The sequence below is a fragment of the Notolepis coatsorum genome, assembly GCF_963971535.1.
Source record: "Notolepis coatsorum genome assembly, chromosome: 11".
NCBI lineage: Eukaryota > Metazoa > Chordata > Actinopteri > Aulopiformes > Paralepididae > Notolepis > Notolepis coatsorum.
In genome coordinates this window covers 97,219,146-97,243,145 of record NC_140175.1, presented here as the reverse complement: position 1 = coordinate 97,243,145, position 24,000 = coordinate 97,219,146, and the positions used below count along the sequence as shown (strand labels likewise).

The window sequence follows — 24,000 nt, the reverse complement described above, 5'->3', positions numbered from 1 at the left end:
TGTAATAGTCTTAATAGGGTTCGCACAAGGACCTTGAAGTGCTTAAAGTGCTTGTTTAAAAAGTCCTTGAAATTCAAATCAACCATTCGCATTGAATGTGTTGTTCATCCATGATAAAATTGTTCTGAATCAAGAAATAGTTTTTCCTCATTTCTTCACGTGTGATGCTCTAGCTTGCTCTAGCTGCCAAGCAGGCCAAGAAGATGGTTAAAAAAAAACTGCATTTAAAAGTGAATTGTATCCTTCGAGTGACATCCTTGAAAATGAAAAACAGTGCTTGGAAAAGTACTTAAAAGTCCTTGAATATCATTTTGCAATGTCTGTGGGAACCCTGTGTTAAGCGGTGATAATTGTAACCCTTTTGTCCTCCTCTGTTTCCAGGGGAGCCAAGTTGTGTGTTGTGAAGAGCCAGAGGAAAGAGAGACAAGCAGAGACGCTGACGCAAGACTACATCATCACACGTACGTTTATTTATACTCTAGTCTGCACACACACACACACACACACACACACACACACACTGCAATCCAGTGCAATCCAGTGGTTACCACTGTTGTCTCACAGCAAGAAGGTCTTGGGTTCAAACTCGACTGGGGGGGGGGGGGGGGGGGGGGGGGGCTTGCTGTGTTGAGTTTACTTGTCCACGTGGGTTTCCTCCTCCCACACCATGAACAAATAAAAAGACATCCATGCTGCGTACATACTGTCTAGGACTGAACAATTTTGGGGAAAAAATATCTAATTGCGATTATTTTGACTGATATCGCAATCACAACATTATTCTCATTTTCATTGAAAAATATTATAATTATCATAATGGTGTAATTCTCGCATGGATCTGTATCAAACAAGATGTCTTCTTAAGTCTGTAGAATTCGATTTGTAGGCCAGAGCATCTCTACCACAATACTATTTTGAAACACAATTCACACATTAACAACTATTGCATCTCCTGTGATTTGGATTATTGCACTTAGCCATGGTGAGATTTCGATACATCAAATGTTGATTCATTGTTCAGCCCTAGTGCGTCCTCCTGCCTCTTGCCCTTGACCAAGGCACTTAGAACCGGAGTCGGCCCCCAGGACGCTGGCGTCGTGGCTGGATGGGTTAAATGCAGAGGACAAAATCCCTTGTATACATCAAAATGGACTTGGTAATAAAGAGATTCTAATTCTAACACCGTACCTGCAATCTGTTCTCTCCGTGTCATTCCTGGAGCAATAAAAGCACCAGCGCTCCCTCACTCTCTGCAGCCATACGTCATCTCAGACGGGCGCCGGTGGGCCTTTAACTGTGGCACTAAGTCGCCATTTAGGACGGTCGCCGTATGAACTTAACCTCCTCTTCTCGCTCTCGTCACCCTCGTTTGTGCAAGGCGTACAATTTAACTTATCGCCCATTTATGTCAGCGAAGTATTACAGGGTTTAATTGAGTGCTTTTTCTCAAGGACACTGCAGCCGTTCGGTCCACCTTTTCTGTCTCCTGGCGTCACTGCTCCCATTTACATTTACATTTTGTCATTTAGCTGATGCTTTTATCCAAAGCGACTTACAAGTTTTGTACAACAAGACAGCAGGAAGGGTACAACTCTTATCAAATCAAATCAAATTTATTTGTTAGGCCCGACAACACACGTTAATGTCCCCATGGGCCAGACACGTCTTCTTTAAACAAGTCAAGAAGAAACATCACAATGAGTCAAGAACAAAACAAGAACACCATAAAGTCCAAACATTTAAAAGAATATGCAAAATGAATGAATGCAACACTCCCAGACAGACCCCACGTGAATGTAAGGAAAAACTCACTAAAACCTAGCAATAGGAAAAAATGTACCACAGGCAATGTGGAGGAGAGAAACCTTAGAAGGGCCGTTCAAGGGGGATCTCGCTTCCTAGATGTCGGTGATAGTAATGTTGCAATAAAATAGGCGAACAGTTGGTAGGCATGCACTCATGTAGTGAAACACGGATAAGTGCATGCGATACCAACTGAACATTTTGAACGATTAAAGATAGAGCTGATAGCGATAGCAACTGAACATTTTGAAAGATTAAGATTAGGTAGATAAGGTTATTTATGGTTAGATTTTTATTTTAATTTTTTAATTTTTTTCATTTCAGCTAATGATTGAAGAAGTGCGTCTTTAGTCGACCGCGAAAGATTGGACGGGTTTCGGCTGTCCTAACTGTGGTGGGAAGTTCATTCCACCATTGTGGGGCAAGGACCGAGAATAGGCGGCTTCTCCTTGATAGGAGTGGGTCTGAGGCGGCCAGAAGATGCAGAGCGTAGTGGTCTTGAGGGTGTGTAGTTACTAGTTAGAGACCATTGACCGGAGGTAGGCGGGAGCTACCCATGCTGTGTGTGTCGAGCGCTCGGCACACTGCAGCGTACACAGAGACAAACAGTGGACACAGGGTGTGACGTCGGGATACTTGCGGTTCAGACGTTCCTACGAACACAATTGGCGGCTCGGAATCCCGTGTTTGTGGGTCAAAAAGCCAGTGGGGTATTAGTCCTGGTCGTTGCTATAGTGACTCCTACTGGTCGTTCCCGGGTGCCTGTTCGGCCGGTAGGCGGGTGATCTGGGGGAGATGGCGTGAACCTCCGCGCGCGTTTGCGGTCTCTCTTGGTGACACTCCTAGCTGTCGGGTGAAAAGAAGCGGCTGGCGACCGACTCCACATGTATCGGAGGAGAGGCATGTGGTCGTCTACACCTTCCCCAGACCCACACTAGGGGGCAGCACAACGACCAGCCCGTGCCACGCATGGGAGAGAGAAAGAAAATACAGTGACATACTGTACAGGATCCCAACCTGCCCCCTACCCCCCCCCCCCCCCCCCCCCCTCCTCCTCACTTTCTCTCCCTTATCTCTCACGCACACTAAAACACACGCACATAGACACACTTGCACTCAAACCTCCCCCCTCTGACACCGGGGAGGGGGGCTTTGCGAGGCGGCGTCCGGGGGTTGTCACGGGGGGTTGTCACGGGCCCATTAGCTGATGTTGAGTGAGGTGAGCGAGAGAGAGAGAGCGAGAGAGAGAGAGTGGAGCGACAGCCGCAGTGGAGCCGTGCCACGCGCCGGCCACGAGGTCCCTGGCCACCACGCATCACGCCGGGGACAGGCTCCTCTCCCACCTCTACCAGCGTGATCTCTCTCTCTCTCTCGCTCTCTCTCTCTCTCTCTCTCTCTCTCTCTCTCTCTCTCTCTCACTCTCTCTCTCTTTATCTTTATCTTTATTACGGATCCCCATTAGTCATCACCGCAGCAACAACTAGTCTTCCTGGGGTCCACACACAACAAAAACAGTACATACATACATAACATTATAGTAGCATACATTTCAAAATATATTCCAATATTCCTACATATAAAAATAATTCCAAATAGCATTATAGTACACAGAGTATCCGATCACAGAAAATACAATAAAAGGGATTAAACTCTCAGACAGTCATATCTTTACAGTGTAAACTGCAGTATCTGTGTTTTTCTTTAATGTAAACTAATTTATTTTTCTCTCAATGCTCTTTTCAAATTATTTTTAAAACTTATCTTACTGGTTATCTGAGTAAGATGTACTGGCAGTTTATTCCAATATGACATGGCTCTATATAACACAGTTTTCTTTGCTGCATTGGTTTTTGGTAGTAGCAGTGTGAACGTTTCCCTACAGGCATGCCTAGTATTATACTTATGTCGGTCATGTGTACATGTTAGCTGTGAATACAACAGATATGTCTATCTCTCTCTCTCACTCTATCTCTCTCACTCTCTCTCTCTCTCTCTCTCTCTCTCTCTGTCTCTCTCTCAAATTCAAATTCAAATAGGCTTTATTGGCATGAAATATTAACATACTTATTGCCAAAGCAAGTTCAACATACAAACAATAACATATTAAGCAATAAAATAATATAATATTAGTAATAACAGTAAGGACAATCAACAAGAAACATATTAATTTACAAAATAGTCACTCAATCGGGTAGTCATTTTTCAAGTGGGGCCACTCAGATACATTTACAGAGCTTGTTCTCTTATTGTGTGACAACCGTCTACATATTTTGCAGCTAATGCTGTACACTGACTTTTCTCCCCACACATGTATAGCAGCTTTTGGTGATCAGGGAGATGGATAAACTGTGCATCAATTTTATTTATTTGATCAAAGAAGACTTCTCTTAGATCCTTGTATTTCTCACAGTATAGCAGGAAGTGAGGTTCTGTCTCAACATCCCCCTGATGGCAAAGTGAACACAGCCTGGCCTCTCTGGGCAGCCAGTTTTGCCTGTGATGGCCTGTTTCTATGGCTAGACTATGTCCACTCAGTCTGTACCGTGTCAATGTTTTTCTTAATTTTATCTCATTCACAGTGGTCAGGTATTCTGCCACCGTGTACTCTCTGTTTAGGGTCAAATAGAATTCTAATTTACTTTGAGATTTGATTGATTTGTTCCAATATTCTATATAATTTTCTTTTTGTTTTGAGATTATTTCGTTGGGCCAGATTTATTGGTGTCTGTCCTGAAGCGTTTGTGGGCAGATATTTCTGACTAGCTGGCAGAGGGGACTCTTATCTTGGTTCATCTCTTGGCTCTGAAGGGCTTTGTAGTGGTAGGAGTGGGGGTCACTTGATTGGAGGTGTGTGTAAAATTTGATGGCTCGCTTTTGAATTTGAATGATTAGGGGGTATTGGCCAAGTTCTGCCCTGCATGCATTATTGGCAGTGTGTCTGTGGACCCTAAGTAGGTTTTTGCACAATTCTGCATGCAGTACTTCTAATGGGTGTTTTTCCCATTTTGGGAAGTCTTGGTTAGTTAATGGACCCCACACTTCACTGCCATATAATATTATTGGATTTATTACAGAATTTAGAATTTTGAGCCAGGTCCTAATTGGGATGTCAATTGGAATTTTCCTTTTGATGGCATAAAAAGCCCTTCTTCCCTTCTCCTTCAGTTCATTCACAGCCATATTGAAGTTACCATTATGATTTATTTTCAATCCCAAATATGGGTAGTTTTTTGTGTTTTCTAATATGTGTGTGCCTAATTTAAATGTATTATGTGAACTCTGAGACTCCTTTGAAAGATCATGACTTTAGTCTTCTTCATGTTTACGTTCAGAGACCATGTCTGGCAGAACTGGTGGAGGATGTCTAGGTTCTGTTGTAGACCCTCTTTAGTGGCTGACAGCAGAACCAGATCATCTGCATACATCAGTAATTTTACATTGGTATCGTGCAGAGTCAGACCGGGTGCAGTAGAAAGTTCTAATAACTTTGCTAATTCATTTATATATATATTAAACAATGTTGGACTTAAATTGCACCCCTGGCGGACTCCGCGACCCTGGGTGAAGAAATGATTTCTTTTATTGCCAATTCTAACAGCACATCTGTTTTTTGTGTACATGGATTTGATCAAGTCATATGTATTTCCTCCAACACCACTTTCTAGAATTTTGAAGAAAAGACCTTTGTGCCAAATTGAATCAAAAGCTTTTTCAAAATCGACAAAGCAGGAATATATTTAGTTTTTGTTCTGTTTTACGTGAGTGTCAATTAGGGTTTTAAGAGTGTATATAATATGGTCAGAGGTACGATAATTTGGTAAGAATCCGATTTGGCTTTTACTTAGAACACTGTGTTCCGTAAGGAATTCTATTAGTCTGGTGTTGATGATACTACATAGAAGTTTGCCCAAATTACTCGTCACACAGATACCCCTATAGTTTTTTGGGTCATGTTTATCTCCACTCCACTCCACTCTCTCTCTCTCTGTCTCTCTCTCTCTCTCTTTCTCTCTCTCTCTCTATGTCTCTCTCTTCGTTTCTCTCTCTCTCTCTCTGTCTCTCTCTCTTCGTTTCTCTCTGTCTCTCTCTCTCTCTCCCTGTGTCTCTCCATCTTTCTCTCTCTGTCTCTTTCTCTGTCTCTCTCTCCCTCCCTGTCTCTCCCCCTCTATGACTCTCCCTCACTCTCTCTATTTCTCTCTCTCTCTCCGTCTCTCTCTGTCTCTCTCTCTGTCTCTCTCCGTTTCTCTCTGTCTCTCTCTCTCCCTGTGTCTCTCTCCACCTTTCTCTCTCTGTCTCTCTCTCTGTCTCTCTCTCCCTCTATGACTCTCCCTCACTCTATCTCTATTTCTCTCTCTCTGTCTCTCTCTCTGTTTCTCTCTCTCTCTATGTCTCTCTCTCTTCGTTTCTCTCTGTCTCTCTCTCTCCCTGTCTCTCTCCACCTTTCTCTCTCTGTTTCTCTCTCTGTCTCTCTCTCCCTCCCTGTCTCTCTCCCTCTATGACTCTCCCTCACTCTATTTCTCTCTCTCTGTCTGTCTCTCTCTCTCAATCTCTCTCTCTCTCTGTCTCTCTCTCTCTCTCTCTCTCTCTCTCTCTCTCTCTCAATCTCTCTCTCTCTCTGTCTCTCTCTCTCTCTCTCTCTCTCTCTCTCACTCTCTCTCTCTCTATGTCTCTCTCTCTTCGTTTCTCTCTGTCTCTCTCTCTCCTGTCCCTCTCTCCACCGTTCTCTCTCTGTCTCTCTCTCTGTCTCTCTCTCCCTCCCTGTCTCTCTCCCTCTATGACTCTCTCTCTCTCTCTCTCTCTCTCTCTCTCTCTCTCTCTCTCTCTCTCTCTCTCTCAATTCAATTCAATTCAATTCAATTCAATTCAAATAGGCTTTATTGGCATGAAATATCAACATACTTATTGCCAAAGCAAGTCCAACATACAAACAATAACATATATATTATTAAGCAATAAAACATACCATAATATTAGCAATAAGTAAAACAATCAACAGAAACATATTAAATTACAAAATAAACATTCCATCGGGTAGTCATTTTACAGATGTAGCCACCCAGATACATGTATTTACAGGGCTTGTTCTCTTATTGTATGACAACCATCTACATATTTTGCAGCTAATACTGTACACTGACTTTTCTCCCCACATATATATAACAGCTTTTGATTATCAGGGGAGATGGATAAACTGTGGATCAATTTTATTTATTTTATAAAAGAAAACTTCTCTTAAATCCTTGTATTTTTCACAGTATAGTAGGAAGTGAGGTTCTGTCTCAACATCCCCCTGATGACAAAGTGAACACAGCCTGGCCTCTCTGGGCAGCCAGTTCTGCCTGTGACGGCCTGTTTCTATGGCTAGACTATGTCCACTCAGTCTGTACCGTGTCAATGTCTTTCTTAATTTTATATCATTCACAGTAGTCAGGTATTCTGCCACCGTGTACTCTCTGTTTAGGGTCAAATAGAATTCTAATTTACTTTGAGATTTGGTTGATTTGTTCCAATATTCTATATAGTTTTCTTTTTGTTTTGAGGTTATTTGGTTGGGCCAGATTTTTTGGTATCTGTCCTGAGGCATTTGTGGGCAGAGATTTCTGACTAGCTGGCAGAGGGGACTCTTATCTGGGTTCATCTCTTGGCTCTGAAGGGCTTTGTAGTGGTAGGAGTGGGGGTCACTTGATTGGAGGTGTGTGTAAAATTTTATGGCTCGCTTTTGAATTTGAATGATTAGGGGGTATTGGCCGAGTTCTGCCCTGCATGCATTATTGGCAGTGTGTCTGTGGACCTTAAGTAGGTTTTTGCACAATTCTGCATGCAGTACTTCTAATGGGTGTTTTTCCCATTTTGGGAAATCTTGGTTAGTTAATGGACCCCACACTTCACTGCCATATAATATTATTGGATTTATTACGGAATTTAGAATTTTGAGCCAGGTCCTAATTGGGATGTCAATTGGAATTTTCCTTTTGATGGCATAAAAAGCCCTTCTTCCCTTCTCCTTCAATTCATTCACAGCCATATTGAAGTTTCCATTATGATTTATTTTCAATCCCAAATATGGGTAGCTTTTTGTGTTTTCTAATATGTGTGTGCCTAATTTAAATGTATTATGTGAACTCTGAGACTCCTTTGAAAGATCATGACTTTAGTCTTCTTCATGTTTACGTTCAGAGACCATGTCTGGCAGAACTGGTGGAGGATGTCTAGGTTCTGTTGTAGACCCTCTTTAGTGGCTGACAGCAGAACCAGATCATCTGCATACATCAGTAATTTTACATTGGTATCGTGCAGAGTCAGACCGGGTGCAGTAGAAAGTTCTAATAACTTTGCTAATTCATTTATATATATATTAAACAATGTTGGGCTTAAATTGCACCCCTGGCGGACTCCGCGACCCTGGGTGAAGAAATGATTTCTTTTATTGCCAATTCTAACAGCACATCTGTTTTTTGTGTACATGGATTTGATCAAGTCATATGTATTTCCTCCAACACCACTTTCTAGAATTTTGAAGAAAAGACCTTTGTGCCAAATTGAATCAAAAGCTTTTTCAAAATCGACAAAGCAGGAATATATTTAGTTTTTGTTCTGTTTTACGTGAGTGTCAATTAGGGTTTTAAGAGTGTATATAATATGGTCAGAGGTACGATAATTTGGTAAGAATCCGATTTGGCTTTTACTTAGAACACTGTGTTCCGTAAGGAATTCTATTAGTCTGGTGTTGATGATACTACATAGAAGTTTGCCCAAATTACTCGTCACACAGATACCCCTATAGTTTTTTGGGTCATGTTTATCTCCACTCCACTCCACTCTCTCTCTCTCTGTCTCTCTCTCTCTCTCTTTCTCTCTCTCTCTCTATGTCTCTCTCTTCGTTTCTCTCTCTCTCTCTGTCTCTCTCTCTTCGTTTCTCTCTGTCTCTCTCTCTCTCTCCCTGTGTCTCTCCATCTTTCTCTCTCTGTCTCTTTCTCTGTCTCTCTCTCCCTCCCTGTCTCTCCCCCTCTATGACTCTCCCTCACTCTCTCTATTTCTCTCTCTCTCTCCGTCTCTCTCTGTCTCTCTCTCTGTCTCTCTCCGTTTCTCTCTGTCTCTCTCTCTCCCTGTGTCTCTCTCCACCTTTCTCTCTCTGTCTCTCTCTCTGTCTCTCTCTCCCTCTATGACTCTCCCTCACTCTATCTCTATTTCTCTCTCTCTGTCTCTCTCTCTGTTTCTCTCTCTCTCTATGTCTCTCTCTCTTCGTTTCTCTCTGTCTCTCTCTCTCCCTGTCTCTCTCCACCTTTCTCTCTCTGTTTCTCTCTCTGTCTCTCTCTCCCTCCCTGTCTCTCTCCCTCTATGACTCTCCCTCACTCTATTTCTCTCTCTCTGTCTGTCTCTCTCTCTCAATCTCTCTCTCTCTCTGTCTCTCTCTCTCTCTCTCTCTCTCTCAATCTCTCTCTCTCTCTGTCTCTCTCTCTCTCTCTCTCTCTCTCTCTATGTCTCTCTCTCTTCGTTTCTCTCTGTCTCTCTCTCTCCCTGTCCCTCTCTCCACCGTTCTCTCTCTGTCTCTCTCTCTGTCTCTCTCTCCCTCCCTGTCTCTCTCCCTCTATGACTCTCTCTCTCTCTCTCTCTCTCTCTCTCTCTCTCTCTCTCTCTCTCTCTCTCTCTCTCTCTCTCTCTCAATTCAATTCAATTCAATTCAATTCAATTCAATTCAATTCAATTCAAATAGGCTTTATTGGCATGAAATATCAACATACTTATTGCCAAAGCAAGTCCAACATACAAACAATAACATATATATTATTAAGCAATAAAACATACCATAATATTAGCAATAAGTAAAACAATCAACAGAAACATATTAAATTACAAAATAAACATTCCATCGGGTAGTCATTTTACAGATGTAGCCACCCAGATACATGTATTTACAGGGCTTGTTCTCTTATTGTATGACAACCATCTACATATTTTGCAGCTAATACTGTACACTGACTTTTCTCCCCACATATATATAACAGCTTTTGATTATCAGGGAGATGGATAAACTGTGGATCAATTTTATTTATTTTATAAAAGAAAACTTCTCTTAAATCCTTGTATTTTTCACAGTATAGTAGGAAGTGAGGTTCTGTCTCAACATCCCCCTGATGACAAAGTGAACACAGCCTGGCCTCTCTGGGCAGCCAGTTCTGCCTGTGACGGCCTGTTTCTATGGCTAGACTATGTCCACTCAGTCTGTACCGTGTCAATGTCTTTCTTAATTTTATATCATTCACAGTAGTCAGGTATTCTGCCACCGTGTACTCTCTGTTTAGGGTCAAATAGAATTCTAATTTACTTTGAGATTTGGTTGATTTGTTCCAATATTCTATATAGTTTTCTTTTTGTTTTGAGGTTATTTGGTTGGGCCAGATTTTTTGGTATCTGTCCTGAGGCATTTGTGGGCAGAGATTTCTGACTAGCTGGCAGAGGGGACTCTTATCTGGGTTCATCTCTTGGCTCTGAAGGGCTTTGTAGTGGTAGGAGTGGGGGTCACTTGATTGGAGGTGTGTGTAAAATTTTATGGCTCGCTTTTGAATTTGAATGATTAGGGGGTATTGGCCGAGTTCTGCCCTGCATGCATTATTGGCAGTGTGTCTGTGGACCTTAAGTAGGTTTTTGCACAATTCTGCATGCAGTACTTCTAATGGGTGTTTTTCCCATTTTGGGAAATCTTGGTTAGTTAATGGACCCCACACTTCACTGCCATATAATATTATTGGATTTATTACGGAATTTAGAATTTTGAGCCAGGTCCTAATTGGGATGTCAATTGGAATTTTCCTTTTGATGGCATAAAAAGCCCTTCTTCCCTTCTCCTTCAATTCATTCACAGCCATATTGAAGTTTCCATTATGATTTATTTTCAATCCCAAATATGGGTAGCTTTTTGTGTTTTCTAATATGTGTGTGCCTAATTTAAATGTATTATGTGAACTCTGAGACTCGTGTCTCCTTTGAAAGATCATGACTTTAGTCTTCTTCATGTTTACGTTCAGAGACCATGTCTGACAGAACTGGTGGAGGATGTCTAGGTTCTGTTGTAGACCCTCTTTAGTGGCTGACAGCAGAACCAGATCATCTGCGTACATCAGTAATTTTACATTGGTATCGTGCAGAGTCAGACCGGGTGCAGTAGAAAGTTCTAATAACTTTGCTAATTCATTTATATATATATTGAACAATGTTGGACTTAAATTGCACCCCTGGCGGACTCCGCGACCCTGGGTGAAGAAATTTGTTCTTTTATTTCCAATTCTAACAGCACATCTGTTTTTTGTGTACATGGATTTGATCAAGTCATATGTATTTCCTCCAACACCACTTTCTAGAATTTTGAAGAAAAGACCTTTGTGCCAAATTGAGTCAAAGGCTTTTTCAAAATCGACAAAGCAGGAATATATTTTGTTTTTGTTCTGTTTTACGTGAATGTCAATTAGGGTTTTAAGAGTGTATATATGGTCAGAGGTACGATAATTTGGTAAGAATCCGATTTGGCTTTTACTTAGAACGCTGTGTTCTGTAAGGAATTCTATGAGTCTGGTGTTGATGATACTACATAGAAGTTTGCCCAAATTACTTGTCACACAGATACCCCTATAGTTTTTTGGGTCATGTTTATCTCCACTCTTGAAAATTGGGGTTATGAGTCCTTCATTCCAGATATCAGGAAAATAGCCTAGATTTAGTGTCAAATTGAATAATTTTAAAATAGCCAATTGGAATTTTTCAGAGCTGTGTTTAATCATTTCATTTAATATGCCATCTGTACCACAGGCCTTTCTAGCTTTAAGGCACTGGAGTTTTGATTTCAGCTCTTGTTCTGTGATTGGGAAGTCTAAAGGGTTTTGATTATCCTTTATGATATTTTCCCATTTTTGTAATTTTTCACATATCTGGCTGGTTTCCGTTTTTGTATTTAGGGGTACAGTTGTAAAGAGTGATGTGAAGTGGTTTGTCCAAACATCCCCATCTTGGATAGCCATTTCTTCCGGCTTATCTTTATTCAATGAGTTCCAGTGGTCCCAGAAGGAGTTAGAGCTTAGAGAGTCCTCTATTTTGCACAATTGTTTATTTACGTGATTGTTCCTTTTAATTCTGATGGTCTTTTTGTAGTGTTTCAATGATTCACAGTATTGGAGGCGTAGGGTGTCATTTTGTGGGTTTATGTGTTTCTGGTTTGATATTTTTCTTAGCTGTGTTCTAAGAGCTTTACATTCTTTGTCAAACCATTGGTCCTTTTTAGTTTTTCTCTGTTTGTTACCTGATAGTTTTAATTTGGACTTTGTTGCAGTTCTTTCAAATATATAATTGATGTGTTCTACAGCTAGGTTTACTCCTTCAACACTGTTAGAGTATGGCATGGCTAGGAACGTATCTAACAGTGATTGTGTCTCATCACTGGCGATGGCTCTCTGGTAGTCCTGCATGCTGTTCTGGGACCATCTGTAGTATTTGGGGATGTTGTATAGTTTACTGGGCTGTGTAGGGGGATTTTTGAGAGACTCAGTTCTTTTCATGTATGCCGTGATCTGACTGTGGTCGGAGAGTGGGGTCAGGGGTTTGACTGTGAATGAACTGAAGGATACTGGATCCAGATCTGTTATCATGTAATCTACTGTGCTGCTGCCAAGGGGTGAGCAGTAAGTGTACCTTCCTTGTGAGTCCCCTCTCACACGCCCATTGACAAGGTAGAGACTCAGTCCTCTACACAGCTGTAATAAATCCTTTCCATTTTTGTTTATGGAAGTGTCATGGTTATTTCTAGGGGACTGGTTTACATGGTTGCATATGGTGTGGTCAGATATGAAATTGTCTCCATGTGTACTGGTGAAATCAGGGTGGGTTCCCGTTCGGGCGTTGAAGTCACCGCAAACAAGCACATGACCTTGACTTTGGTAAAGACTTATTTCTGATTCAAGGTTGGAGAAGATGTCGTCTGAGTAATATGGAGACCCAGTGGGTGGTACGTAAATTCCACAGATAAATAGGTCTCTCTGAGAGGGGATTACTTCTTTATTTAGTTTTAACCAAATATGATTGTTCCCGGTTTTTAGAATCTGTATTGACTGGTGGAGTTGTGATTTGTACCAAATTATCAATCCCCCTGAGTCTCTGCCCTGACTAATATGTTTCGTTTTATTCGATGGCAAAATGACTTCTCTATAGTGAGGAGGGCAGTGTGTGTCTACATCTTCTCTGCACCATGTCTCAGTTAGGATTAAGAGGTCATTGTTTGTTATAGCCTGTAAAAAATCTGAGTCTCTACTCTTAAGGCCGTATGTTGAAGAGCAAAGACCCTGTATGTTCCAGCAACTAATGGCGAATGATTGCATTTTGTACAAAAATTATATAAAGGTATAAAAGGTTATAACTAAGGTATAAGGGTATTCAGTCAATGAAAAATATATATAAAGGTGTTCAAAGGTATAAAGGTTATAGGGTATAAAGGTATTCAGTCAATGGACGAACATCACAGAATAAATTCAACAACAACAAAGGCGACAGCAGGCGGTTGGCCTGCTTTTCTTTTGGTCGATTGCTAGCTTGTAGTGAGAAGTTTACTGCATAGCGTGTATAACATTTGTTTGATCTCATTCAGCTCTGATGTGGGTGGGGGGGGGGGAGGGGGCCTGGTCAGGGCGGATGCATAGGTCATCTCCTGCGGCGGACGGTGAGGGGGTCGGCTGGGGGGACGTCTCCTCTCACTGGGTGGGTTGGAAGGGTGGGGTGTGGGCTGGGGGCGGTTGAGGGGTCGGCTGGGGGGATGTCTCCTCTCACTGGGTGTGGTGGAAAGGTGGGGTATAGGTGGGGCATAGGTTTGTGGGGTGACTCCTCGTGGGTATCTCATGGGCCTGTGCTTTCTCGGAGAGGCCGGTGTGTGACTGGGTCTGTTGGGGTTGCGTCCGAGGGCAGCATCCTTTAATGTTTTTGCAAATGTCCTCACTCCCGCGTTGTTTAGGTGTAGCCCATCATTATTAAAGTCCCATCTGCCGATGTTTGTGTGGTGGGCCAGGTGGACATTTTTGAGGGCAGCACAGTTTCTTGAGGTCTCCATGTTGATTTCGTGAATGATGTATGGAGGGGTGTCCATCCTGGGGAGGAGGGTGGAGATGATTACTCTGGTGTGTGGGAACTCCCTGGAGGCCTTCTCAGCCACCCTGGTCATTAGCTTCAGCAGTTCTCACGCTGTAGATAGTGGAGGTCATTTGTACCCGTGTGCACCACCATGTACTGGGGGCTCCCTAGAGTGTCCTGTCTGAGCAGCTCCATGGCGTGGCCTGTGTTCCGACAGCGCTTGGCTGTCACCTTGGCCTGGGAAGAGGCGTGCTGTGTCCAGGTATTTGCCATTGGAGTCCATGAGGAGGACTACCTGGGCTTCGGGCTGGGCTGGTCTGGTGGACTGGGGCCGTGGCTCGGGTGGAGGTTGGGCTGCTGGAAGGGGGTCTGAGTCCAAAGGTATGTCATTGGGTGTCAGGCTGGGAGGGGTAAGTGGGGTCAGGGGGGGGGGGGTATATTCTGGTTTGGCAGTAGGGGGGGGTGGGGTGGTGAGTGTTGGAGCAGAGGACTGCTTTTGATCGGGGGGGAATGTATGTATTCTTTCTTCTTGTCGTTGTAGCTTTACTTCCTCTATCTCACTGCGTAGAGACTCCTCCCGGCTGTTTGTATCTTCCTTCATGGCTTTCATCCGGGCCTGTAGGGTGTTGTTGTCCTGCTCTAGCTCCCGCATGGTTTCGGTGAGCTCCATGACCGTCCTCTGGGTCTCCCTCAGCTCTGAAGCGGTCTCCTCCCCGTTCCTCTTCAGATGACGGAGCTCTTCTCCCAGCTGCTGAATGGTGCAGGGCTCAGTCAGCCTGGCCAGAGTCCTCTCTTTAAATTCAGTGAACTCCAGCTCCAGGAGAGATACGCTTTCTCTCAGCTGCTGGACCAGTTTGGAGGGTGTTGAAGGAGTGTGAATGGATGGGCTGACTGGTGCTCTTTGTGCTGGCAGTGGCATCACTGGGTTCACTGTGTGGTTGGAGGGAGTTGGAGTGGCACAGTCAGAAGGGCTAGTTGCTGGTTTTGACTCTGATATTTCTGTGTCTGTGTTCACCTTGTCCTCTTCTGTCTGTGTGTCCGCAGCCTTGTTGGTGTTGGGCACAACTCTCTCCACTTCCGTTTTTATTTTTGGGAAAAGCTCTTGAAATATGTTGAGGTTTGCTTCATTTCCCTGTACTAATACAGTCCCTTTAACATAGTAAGAGATTGTTAGAACTGGGTTATCAGTGTCCAGGGTCTCATCATGGCATATCGTGTGGCGTCCTCCTCGACCGATGCCTTCTTTCACAACATGGTCATAGTGGTTACAGATCACCTGTTTCCAGGAGTTAACATGTTCTGTGTGGAAGATGAGGTCATTCATCACCATCTTGTCCTTATAGACAGTGTAGTCAGCATACAGCTCTTCTGGGTGGGCCAAAAGTGTCTCCTCCTTGTGTTTTTTCTTGTTTTTATTACTTCTACAACTAGGAGGGTACTCAACTTCTTTGCTGCACATCCTGTTTTGGTTAGTTTCCATGGCAACACTGCACATCCTGTTTTGGTTATTTTCCATGGCAACACACCAGGTAATACACAAACTTAACTGACTGAGACTGTTGTTATTAGCTTTTTGTACAGATGTTATTTTGGATTTAGCTGGCTGGCTAGTTGTCGTTATCTAACGTTGTGTAGCTACGCAGCTAACTGGCGTTATATGCAGCCAGGCAGGTCGGCAGCTAACGCAGCTAACTGTCGTTATATACAGCCAAACTGTCCCGCTAGCTAACGCAGCTAACTATCGTTATTTACAGCCAAACGGTCCCGCTAGTTAACGCAGCTAACTATAGTTATATGCAGCCAAACGGTCCCGCTAGCTCTCGTAGTGACGTTATAAGGAGCCAAACGGTGCCGTTAGCTAACGCAGCTAACTAGCGTTATAATGAGCCAAACGGTCCCGTTAGCTCTTGTAGCAATGTTATATTGAACCAGTAACGTTATAATGAGCCAAACGGTTCCGTTAGCTCTTGTAGCAACGTTTTATTGAACCACACGGTCCCGTTAGCTCTTGTAGCAACGTTTTATTGAACCCAACGGACCCGCTAGCTCTCGTAGCCAACGGTATCAGTATACCTGACTACTCTGTTAGCCTCCTTAGCTGCTGTATGCCGTTGTCTCCTTGTCTCCTTGCTACTTGCTCTTCTCTTTGGATTTAAATGTTGGTCTTTGTCCTATTGGATCTATATATATTCATGTTGCCTTTGTGAAGTTATCTCTTCCTTCTGTTTAGTTATTCCATTAACAGTTGAATATTCTTTAGGGGTTCATCTTAGCTGAACTTAGCTGAACCTCTTAGAACCTCTCTTGTCTTCTCTCTCTCTCTCTCTCTCTCTCTCTCTCTCCATCTCTCTCTCTCTCTCTCTCTCTCTCTCTCTCTCTTCCACCCCCCACCCCTCCCCACCGGTCAGCCCGTCATCTCATCGACACACGCGGCTGTCATTATTCCTGTGCGTGTCCTGCGCTTTCCTCTCCCGCTGACGTCGAGATAATCACCACCACTCTCTATAGAGTCTCTATACAAGCCCCCTGATTGGCCACCGGACACAACTCAGGATGCCACGTACCACTAAGGGGGGGGTGGGGGGGGGGGGGGGCAGTGGGGCGAGCGCAAGCCTCTTCATATAATATTTATATATGCAGGGTTCGCACAAGGTCCTTGAAGTGCTTAAAGTGCTTGATTTCCTTAAACAGCCAATTTGTTTAACAAGGTGCTTAAAAAGTCCTTGAAATTCAAATCAACCATTCACATTGAAAGTTTTGTTCATCCATGATGAAATTGTAACTGAATCAAGAAATATTATTTTTTATTGTAACTAATTGTCGGAAATTGGTTTTAAGCCATAAATATTGGATCAGATAATTTAAATAAAAAACAGCATTTAAAAGTGAATTGTATCCCTTTAAATGCCCTTTTAAAATTACAAACTGTGCTTGGAAAAGTACTTGAAAGTCCTTGAATTTCATTTTGCAATGTCTGTGGGAACCCTGAGAGTCTCTATATAAGCCCCCTGATTGGCCACTGGACACAACTCAAGATGCCACGTACCGCTAGGGGGACGGGACGGGACGGGGAGCGTGAGCCTCTTCATATAATATATATATTATGTGTATATATACATCATGTGATTTCATCGCCACGCCGACGGGGGGGGGGTGTGAAGCGGGGACAGGCGTGACGCGTGACGCACTTGATGCACCCGGCCGGCGCTGGAAAATTAGAAGAGGGGCCAGGAAGCCCAGTGATGGACCATTGAGAAAAGAGAGGGAATCTGTTAACAGTAACCTTTTTGCTTAATGTAGCGCGGAGGAGGAGAATTAACACTGAGCGGCGACAACAGCACCCGTGAATGGAAAATCACTTTATCTAGGAGGGCGGCATACTAAAGTGTGTCTTTGTAACCCCCTCCCCCTCCCCAAAGATACACACACACACACACACGCACACACACACGCACGCACGCACGCACACACACACAAGCATACTCCCTCCTTTTCACACATTTTCCCCCCTCCCCAAAGATACACTCTCTCTCTCTCTCTCTCTCTCTCTCTCCTCTGTCTCTGTCTCTCCGTTTATCTCTGTCTCTCTCTCTGTCTCTCTCTCTGTCTCTCTGTCTCTCTCTCTGTCTCTCTCTCTCTCTCTCTCTCTCTCTCTCTCTCTCTCCTCTCTCTCTCTCTCTCTCTCTCTCTCTCTCTCTCTCTCTCTCTCTCTCTCTCTCTCTCTCTCTCTCTCTCTCTCTCTCTCTCTCTCTCTCTCTCTCTCTCTCTCTCTCTCTCTCTCTCTCTCTCTCTCTCTCTCTCTCTCTCTCTCTCTCTCGCACACATTCATTCCCTCAGTGTCACTGGGCTTGCAGCGCCAGCCAGGGGCCTTTATTGTGGCGGTGCTCAGTAAGGTGTGAAGAGAGTGTCTAGCTCCTAAACATGGGGCCAATAATGACAGTGTTGGTGTCCACTATGGCAGAAAGAGTACACACTACACACACCAATCAGAGCTGTTGGCAGAGGTCAGCTGGTGTGTCTGTGTTTGTGTTTATATACTAAATGTAAATGTGTGTGTGTTTATATACCTGTGTGTGTGTGTGTTTATATACCTGTGTGTGTTTATATACCTGTGTGTGTGTGTGTGTGTCAGATAAAAGCGTCAGCTAAATGTAAGTGTGTGAGTGTGTGTGTGTGTGTGTGTGTGTCAACTTATTTGGATAAAAGCGTCAGCTAAATGTAAGTGTGTGTGTGTGTGTGTGTCAACTTATTTGGATAAAAGCGTCAGCTAAATGTAAATGTGTGTGTGTGTGTTTATATACCTGTGTGTGTGTGTGCGTGTGTTTATATACCTGTGTGTGTGTGTTTATATACCTGTGTGTGTGTGTGTGTGTGTGTGTGTCAACTTATTTGGATAAAAGCGTCAGCTAAATGTAAATGTGTGTGTGCGTGTGCGTGTGCGTGTGTGTGTGTGTGTGTGTGTGTGTGTGGAGAGTGTTGCTCCACAAAGATACAAGGATTCTTTGTACATCGATGTAAAAGCGAGCGTTGCATGGTATGGTGCACGGAGTCCCATGTTATGGTAGGGTGTAGCTGTAGACGCAGGGAACTAAATTTACTTTTGGCTTACCAGCCAAGGTGGCTGGTAGATTAAAAAAACTACCAGCCAGGCAGATTTTTTACCAGCCAAAAATTTGAAATAGCTTTTTAGTATATCGCCATGTGTTATTATTATTACTCTATACAGGGCTCTACGCTAACCTTTTCCCCAGGGAGCACATGTGCTCCTAAATAAAATAAAAATTAGGAGCACACAAAGAAATTTAGGAGCACAGTGAACATTTTTCAAGTAACAGAGTTTATTAACAAACTATTTATTACATGCATATTCTACTGCATGTGCATACTAAGGGTCAACATCTGTGCAATAGCACATATCACCAAAATCACACATTGGCCCATGCCTACTAGACACAAAGGATATCGGTTGTAAAGCTGCTTTTGTATGTTGTACTGTTGTCACAATACCAACATTTTGACTTTGATACAGATAGGAAAGGTAATGGAATATATTATTAGATGACAGAACATGGAAAATTCTTTATACAATTCTTCAATTCATTATAATTTAAACGCTATATACTATAGCTACTGTCCATCAATATCTTCCTTTTGAATGAAATAGGTTCAGGAGAGAGATGGAGAGGGAGAGAGAGAGCGAGACACACACACACACGCACGCACACACACACACACACACAGAGAGATAGACGGAGAGAGACAGATTCTCAGCCCTCCCTTCTCTCACTATGCCTCTGAGCGTCCCCAGTGATTAGCGTTAGCAGGTTAGCTTAGTTGGAGTACTCAGTTAGCAAATAACATTACAGTAGTTATTGTTTTTAGCGCGACGTGGGTATAACTGGCGAGGATGCAAAGCATGTTAGACAATTGGAACTGCTGCTCGTGGAGTTTTCGTTGCACATAGAAGCAGCGTGACTCGAGATGAGTTGTTACAGAGCTGATCCACGCTGCTCGTCTCTATTATGAAATGACAATTGCGCAGTTGACACGCCCACTACGAAAGACTATTACTCGCACACTGTGCTCCTAAATGATTTTTCCGGTTCGCACAAATCTATTTTTAGAGGCAAATGCGAGTGAAATGCTCGCACTGTATAGCCCTGATATAATACTCTAATATGCTCATGTGGCTCCCAATTATTTTACATGCCAGAGTGGCTGAGTAGCCTCTGTAATTTACCAGCCAAAGAGGAAATCTACACGCCATTGGAGTTTGGCGGGTGCTTATTTTGTTCCCTGTGTAGACACGAGTGTCAAGTTGTGTCTTCGTCCAGCGCTGATCCATGCTCAATGATTGCGTGTGTCTTAATTCCCCCTATGTCGCCCCGTGTGTCTCCAGCTCACGCCCTGCCGATGAAATGTCTTAATTCCCCCTGTCGCCCGTGTGTCTTAACACATCCAGTGCCATTCACCAGAGGTCGCTGTGGGCCGTGTGTGCCAGCGCTTGAATGATTAAGCATTACATCACGCGACGGAGTGTGTTATACGAATTAGATTACGCCTAGGGGTGGTTGTTAGGCCCGACGCACAGCGGAGGGTCGTTAGACCCCCCTAGGCGTGATCTAATTTGTATAACACACGACTTCAAGTGATGTAATGCTTTTATACAATGGCCGAATTCACCCAACCTTATTGTTATACAATAAACACACAGTAATTGAAGCATAATGGAGATTTATTCACAAAACCATCCACAGAAAAAGTTGGTCCAAAAAAAGTTGCCTCCGTGTCTAGAAGCAGAGGGAGGTGCTACAAAGCATGCCATCTAACAACAAACTTCATATAAATCCCACGATTTATTATTGTTTTGACAATGGGTCATGACAAACCAATTACATAATCCAACATATGTGTAAACAACTAACATATTCCAGTTGACTGTATCTTTTTTTAATTATTCGTTACGAATTCCATTGTGTCCGGGACATCCAGTGAAATCGCTTCGTGTGACAGTGTCCTTCTGAAGCAGAGGGAGGTGCTACAAAGCATGCCATCTAATAGCAAACTTCATTGTTTTGACAATGGGTCATGACAAACCAATTACATAATCCATCATATGTGCAACAAACTAATATTACATCGGTCCATGACCCGATGGTTGGGGACCTCTGCTATAGAGCCACACTCCGTTATGCACAAGTTTACAGACTTTCGTGCGTGTATATTATTCAATGAGACTGCCCAGCCAGCTTTTGCGCGACGGAGAAATACAATTTCAATTGTGACGAGAGAAGATCATCTCCCGATTCAGATACAATTTAACACACACGGTTCCAAAGATATTAATGTTTTGCGGCACATTTTCACCCCGCAATGGATTTAGGTGCGTCTCATCTCTCCTCTCTCATGTTGTTTGTGCTTCTCCTCTCTGGCACCTGAGACAGAGAGCACTCAGCCAGTGGCCACTCCCCTCAGTGGCCACTCCCCTCAGATTTTTCATCAATACATTCCCGTTTTATTGCCTTTCATTAGGAAGCATGCCATTCCTCGCTTGGATCAACAATCAATCTGAAATAAACGCTAGATTATCGGTATTATGTTTCATCATGCATGCATGAAATGGTGGGGGGTGGTTTATGCTTCGATCGTCACCAACGGCATATGTTGTGGAGTAACGTTACACGACACACACGGATCACAAGGAAGGCATGCTCGGATCAACGCACGATTGATAACATATAGCACTTACCTTGACTAGGATGTACTGCAAAGAGAATATTCCAATTATCTGATCGCCATTCCAAGTACTGATCGCGATCGTGTTTCCAACATAATCCAGCATTGAACATGAACGGGGGGGGTGACATCGATGCATCCGTTATAACCGCTTTCCCTGCCCGAGTGTTTAGACCCCGCACGCACGCAGCAGCTTGGCCCAGACACCAAGCCACATCGTTTCAAAAGGAGTGCAATAGCGGCCGCAAGGCGTTAGGCGGCGGTAATGGACGTTTGCGATCTCAGACCCATTCAGGACAGCCTGCACAGGCTGCCTGATGAATTATCAATGGAAATAGCGAATAAAATAAATAACAATCCAGAAACGGGTTAATCAGTGATTGGCACTCAGCGGTCGGGCGCCAGAAACGTGTTTATCCATGAACGGCACTGAAAGTGTTAATTCCACCTGTCGCCCCGTGTGTCTTAATTCCCCCTGTGTGTCGCCCTGTGTGTCTTAATTCCCCCTGTGTCGCCCCGTGTGTCTTAATTCCCCCTGTGTCGCCCTGTGTGTCTTAATTCCCCCTGTGTCGCCCCGTGTGTCTTAATTCCCCCTGTGTCGCCCGTGTGTCTTAATTCCCCCTGTGTCGCCCTGTGTGTCTTAATTCCCCCTGTGTCTCCAGCTCACGCCCTGCCAATGACATGTCTTAATTCCCCCTGTGTCGCCCCGTGTGTCTTAATTCCACCTGTGTCTCCAGCTCACGCCCTGCCAATGACATGTCTTAATTCCCCCTGTGTCGCCCCGTGTGTCTCCAGCTCACGCCCTGCCGATGTTCCGCGAGGCCCGTCAGCGCAGCACCAGGAAGCAGCTGGAGAAGGACCGACTGGACCCCATGAAGTCCCACAAGCCTGAGCCCCCCGTGTCCGGACCAGGTAATGTGCAACACCACCACTGCTACTGACGCTGCGCACTGCGGCTGACCGCTATTGTTAGCCTTTTACCAATAAGCTGCTTCTTCACAACAGTTGCTGCAAAATGAATGCATTATTTATTCCCCTGTGCTGTGTTAGAACTGTGCTCTTGTTGTAATAGACAAGTCGACACGTCTAACATTGTTCTTATTTTAATCATTTTTCATCAATTAATAACATTTTTAAGGCTATTTATTTGTGAGATACGAGTCTTTTCTTTGGCAAATATCTTTTTATTAAAATAATTTTTAACAACCAGGTATCCCAATAAATGGGAAAGGACAGGTATACATAAATATATGGGAAGGGTCAAATATACATAAATATATGGGAAGGGACAAATATACATAAATATATGGGAAGGGTCAAATATACATAAATATATGGGAAGGGACAAATATACATAAATATATGGGAAGGGACAAATATACATAAATATATGGGAAGGGACAAATATACATAAATATATGGGAAGGGACAAATATACATAAATAAATAGGTGGGGTCAAATATACATAAATAAATAGGTGGGGTCAAATATACATAAATAAATAGGTGGGGTCAAATATACATAAATAAATAGGAAGGGACAAATATACATAAATAAATTGGAAGGGACAAATATACATAAATACAAGGGAAAGGACAGGTATACATAAATACAAGGGAAAGGACAGGTATACATAAATATATGGAGGCAGGGGGGCATATATATATGTAAATAAACCTTGCCCTCTTTTTTTGATCCTCCGATCACAACTGTCGCCAAACAAAGTCTGTTTGAGGGAAGCAACAGTTCTGATTGGAGGATCAAGAAGAGAGGGCGGGGCGGTTTGAAATAGGTCCAATCAAGTAGCTGTCGGGCTACAGTAGAAGTACACAGTACAGTAGAAGTACAGAAGTACACAGTACAGTAGAAGTACACCGTACAGTAGAAGTACACCGTACAGTAGAAGTACACAGTACAGTAGAAGTACACAGTAGAAGTACACAGTACAGTAGAAGTACACAGTACAGTAGAAGTACACAGTACAGTAGAAGTACACAGTACAGTAGAAAGTAGAAGTACACAGTACAGTAGAAGTACACAGTACAGTAGAAGTACACCGTACAGTAGAAGTACACAGTACAGTAGAAGTACACAGTACAGTAGAAAGTAGAAGTACACAGTACAGTAGAAGTACACAGTACAGTAGAAGTACACAGTACAGTAGAAGTACACCGTACAGTAGAAGTACACCAGCTCAGACTTTTTTTTTCTTCTTTTTTTTTTACCTTCTCTTTCTCCAATTTTTCTCTGATTTTCTCCCCGTCCCAATTTAGTCGTTGTGCCAATTCCCCCCCTCCCCTACCTGGTTGTTGTACGCATGTTCTCCCACGAGTCGGTACAAGGGTGTCCCGATGTCGAACGCACGCTTCCTCCGAGACGTGCGCCGTCGAGCCAGTGACGCTCTTTTCACTTGGCAGCGAGGACTCTCATTGGTGGAGTGTAACGCGTGGGAGGGCACGCTATCTCCACCAAGTCCTGCCCCCCCCGCTGAGTAAGCGCCGAGACCTGACCTGTAGGCGTCGCTGTCCACAACGCCAGATTCCCAACCCGCCAGCTTTCCCACCCCCTAACACTGCCAATTGTATTAGTATGAACGGCCAGCTAAGCTGGTAGCAACGCCGAGAGCTGGGCTCGAACCCAGCGTCTCCTGCGTTGGTGACGAGCGCAATCTCCGCTACGCCACCTGACCGCCCTCACCAGCTCAGACTTGAAGGGGGGGGGGGGAGTAAGCCACCGGGCCACACCGACCCTCCTCCAGAGCCACCGGGCCACACGACCCTCCTCCAGAACCACCTCCAGAGCCACCGGGCCACACCGACCCTCCTCCAGAACCACCTCCAGAGCCACCGGGCCAC

General features: G+C 43.8%; 1 protein-coding gene across 1 annotated transcript in view; it reads left to right on the top strand.

The window, feature by feature from the left end:
* wdr70 (WD repeat domain 70) overlaps window positions 1-24,000 on the top strand; it is a 213,252-nt gene that overhangs the window by 172,468 nt on the left and 16,784 nt on the right. The window contains 2 exon segments of the mRNA XM_084325151.1: window positions 382-461; window positions 21,940-22,056. Coding sequence (XP_084181277.1) covers window positions 382-461; window positions 21,940-22,056 — 197 coding nt within the window.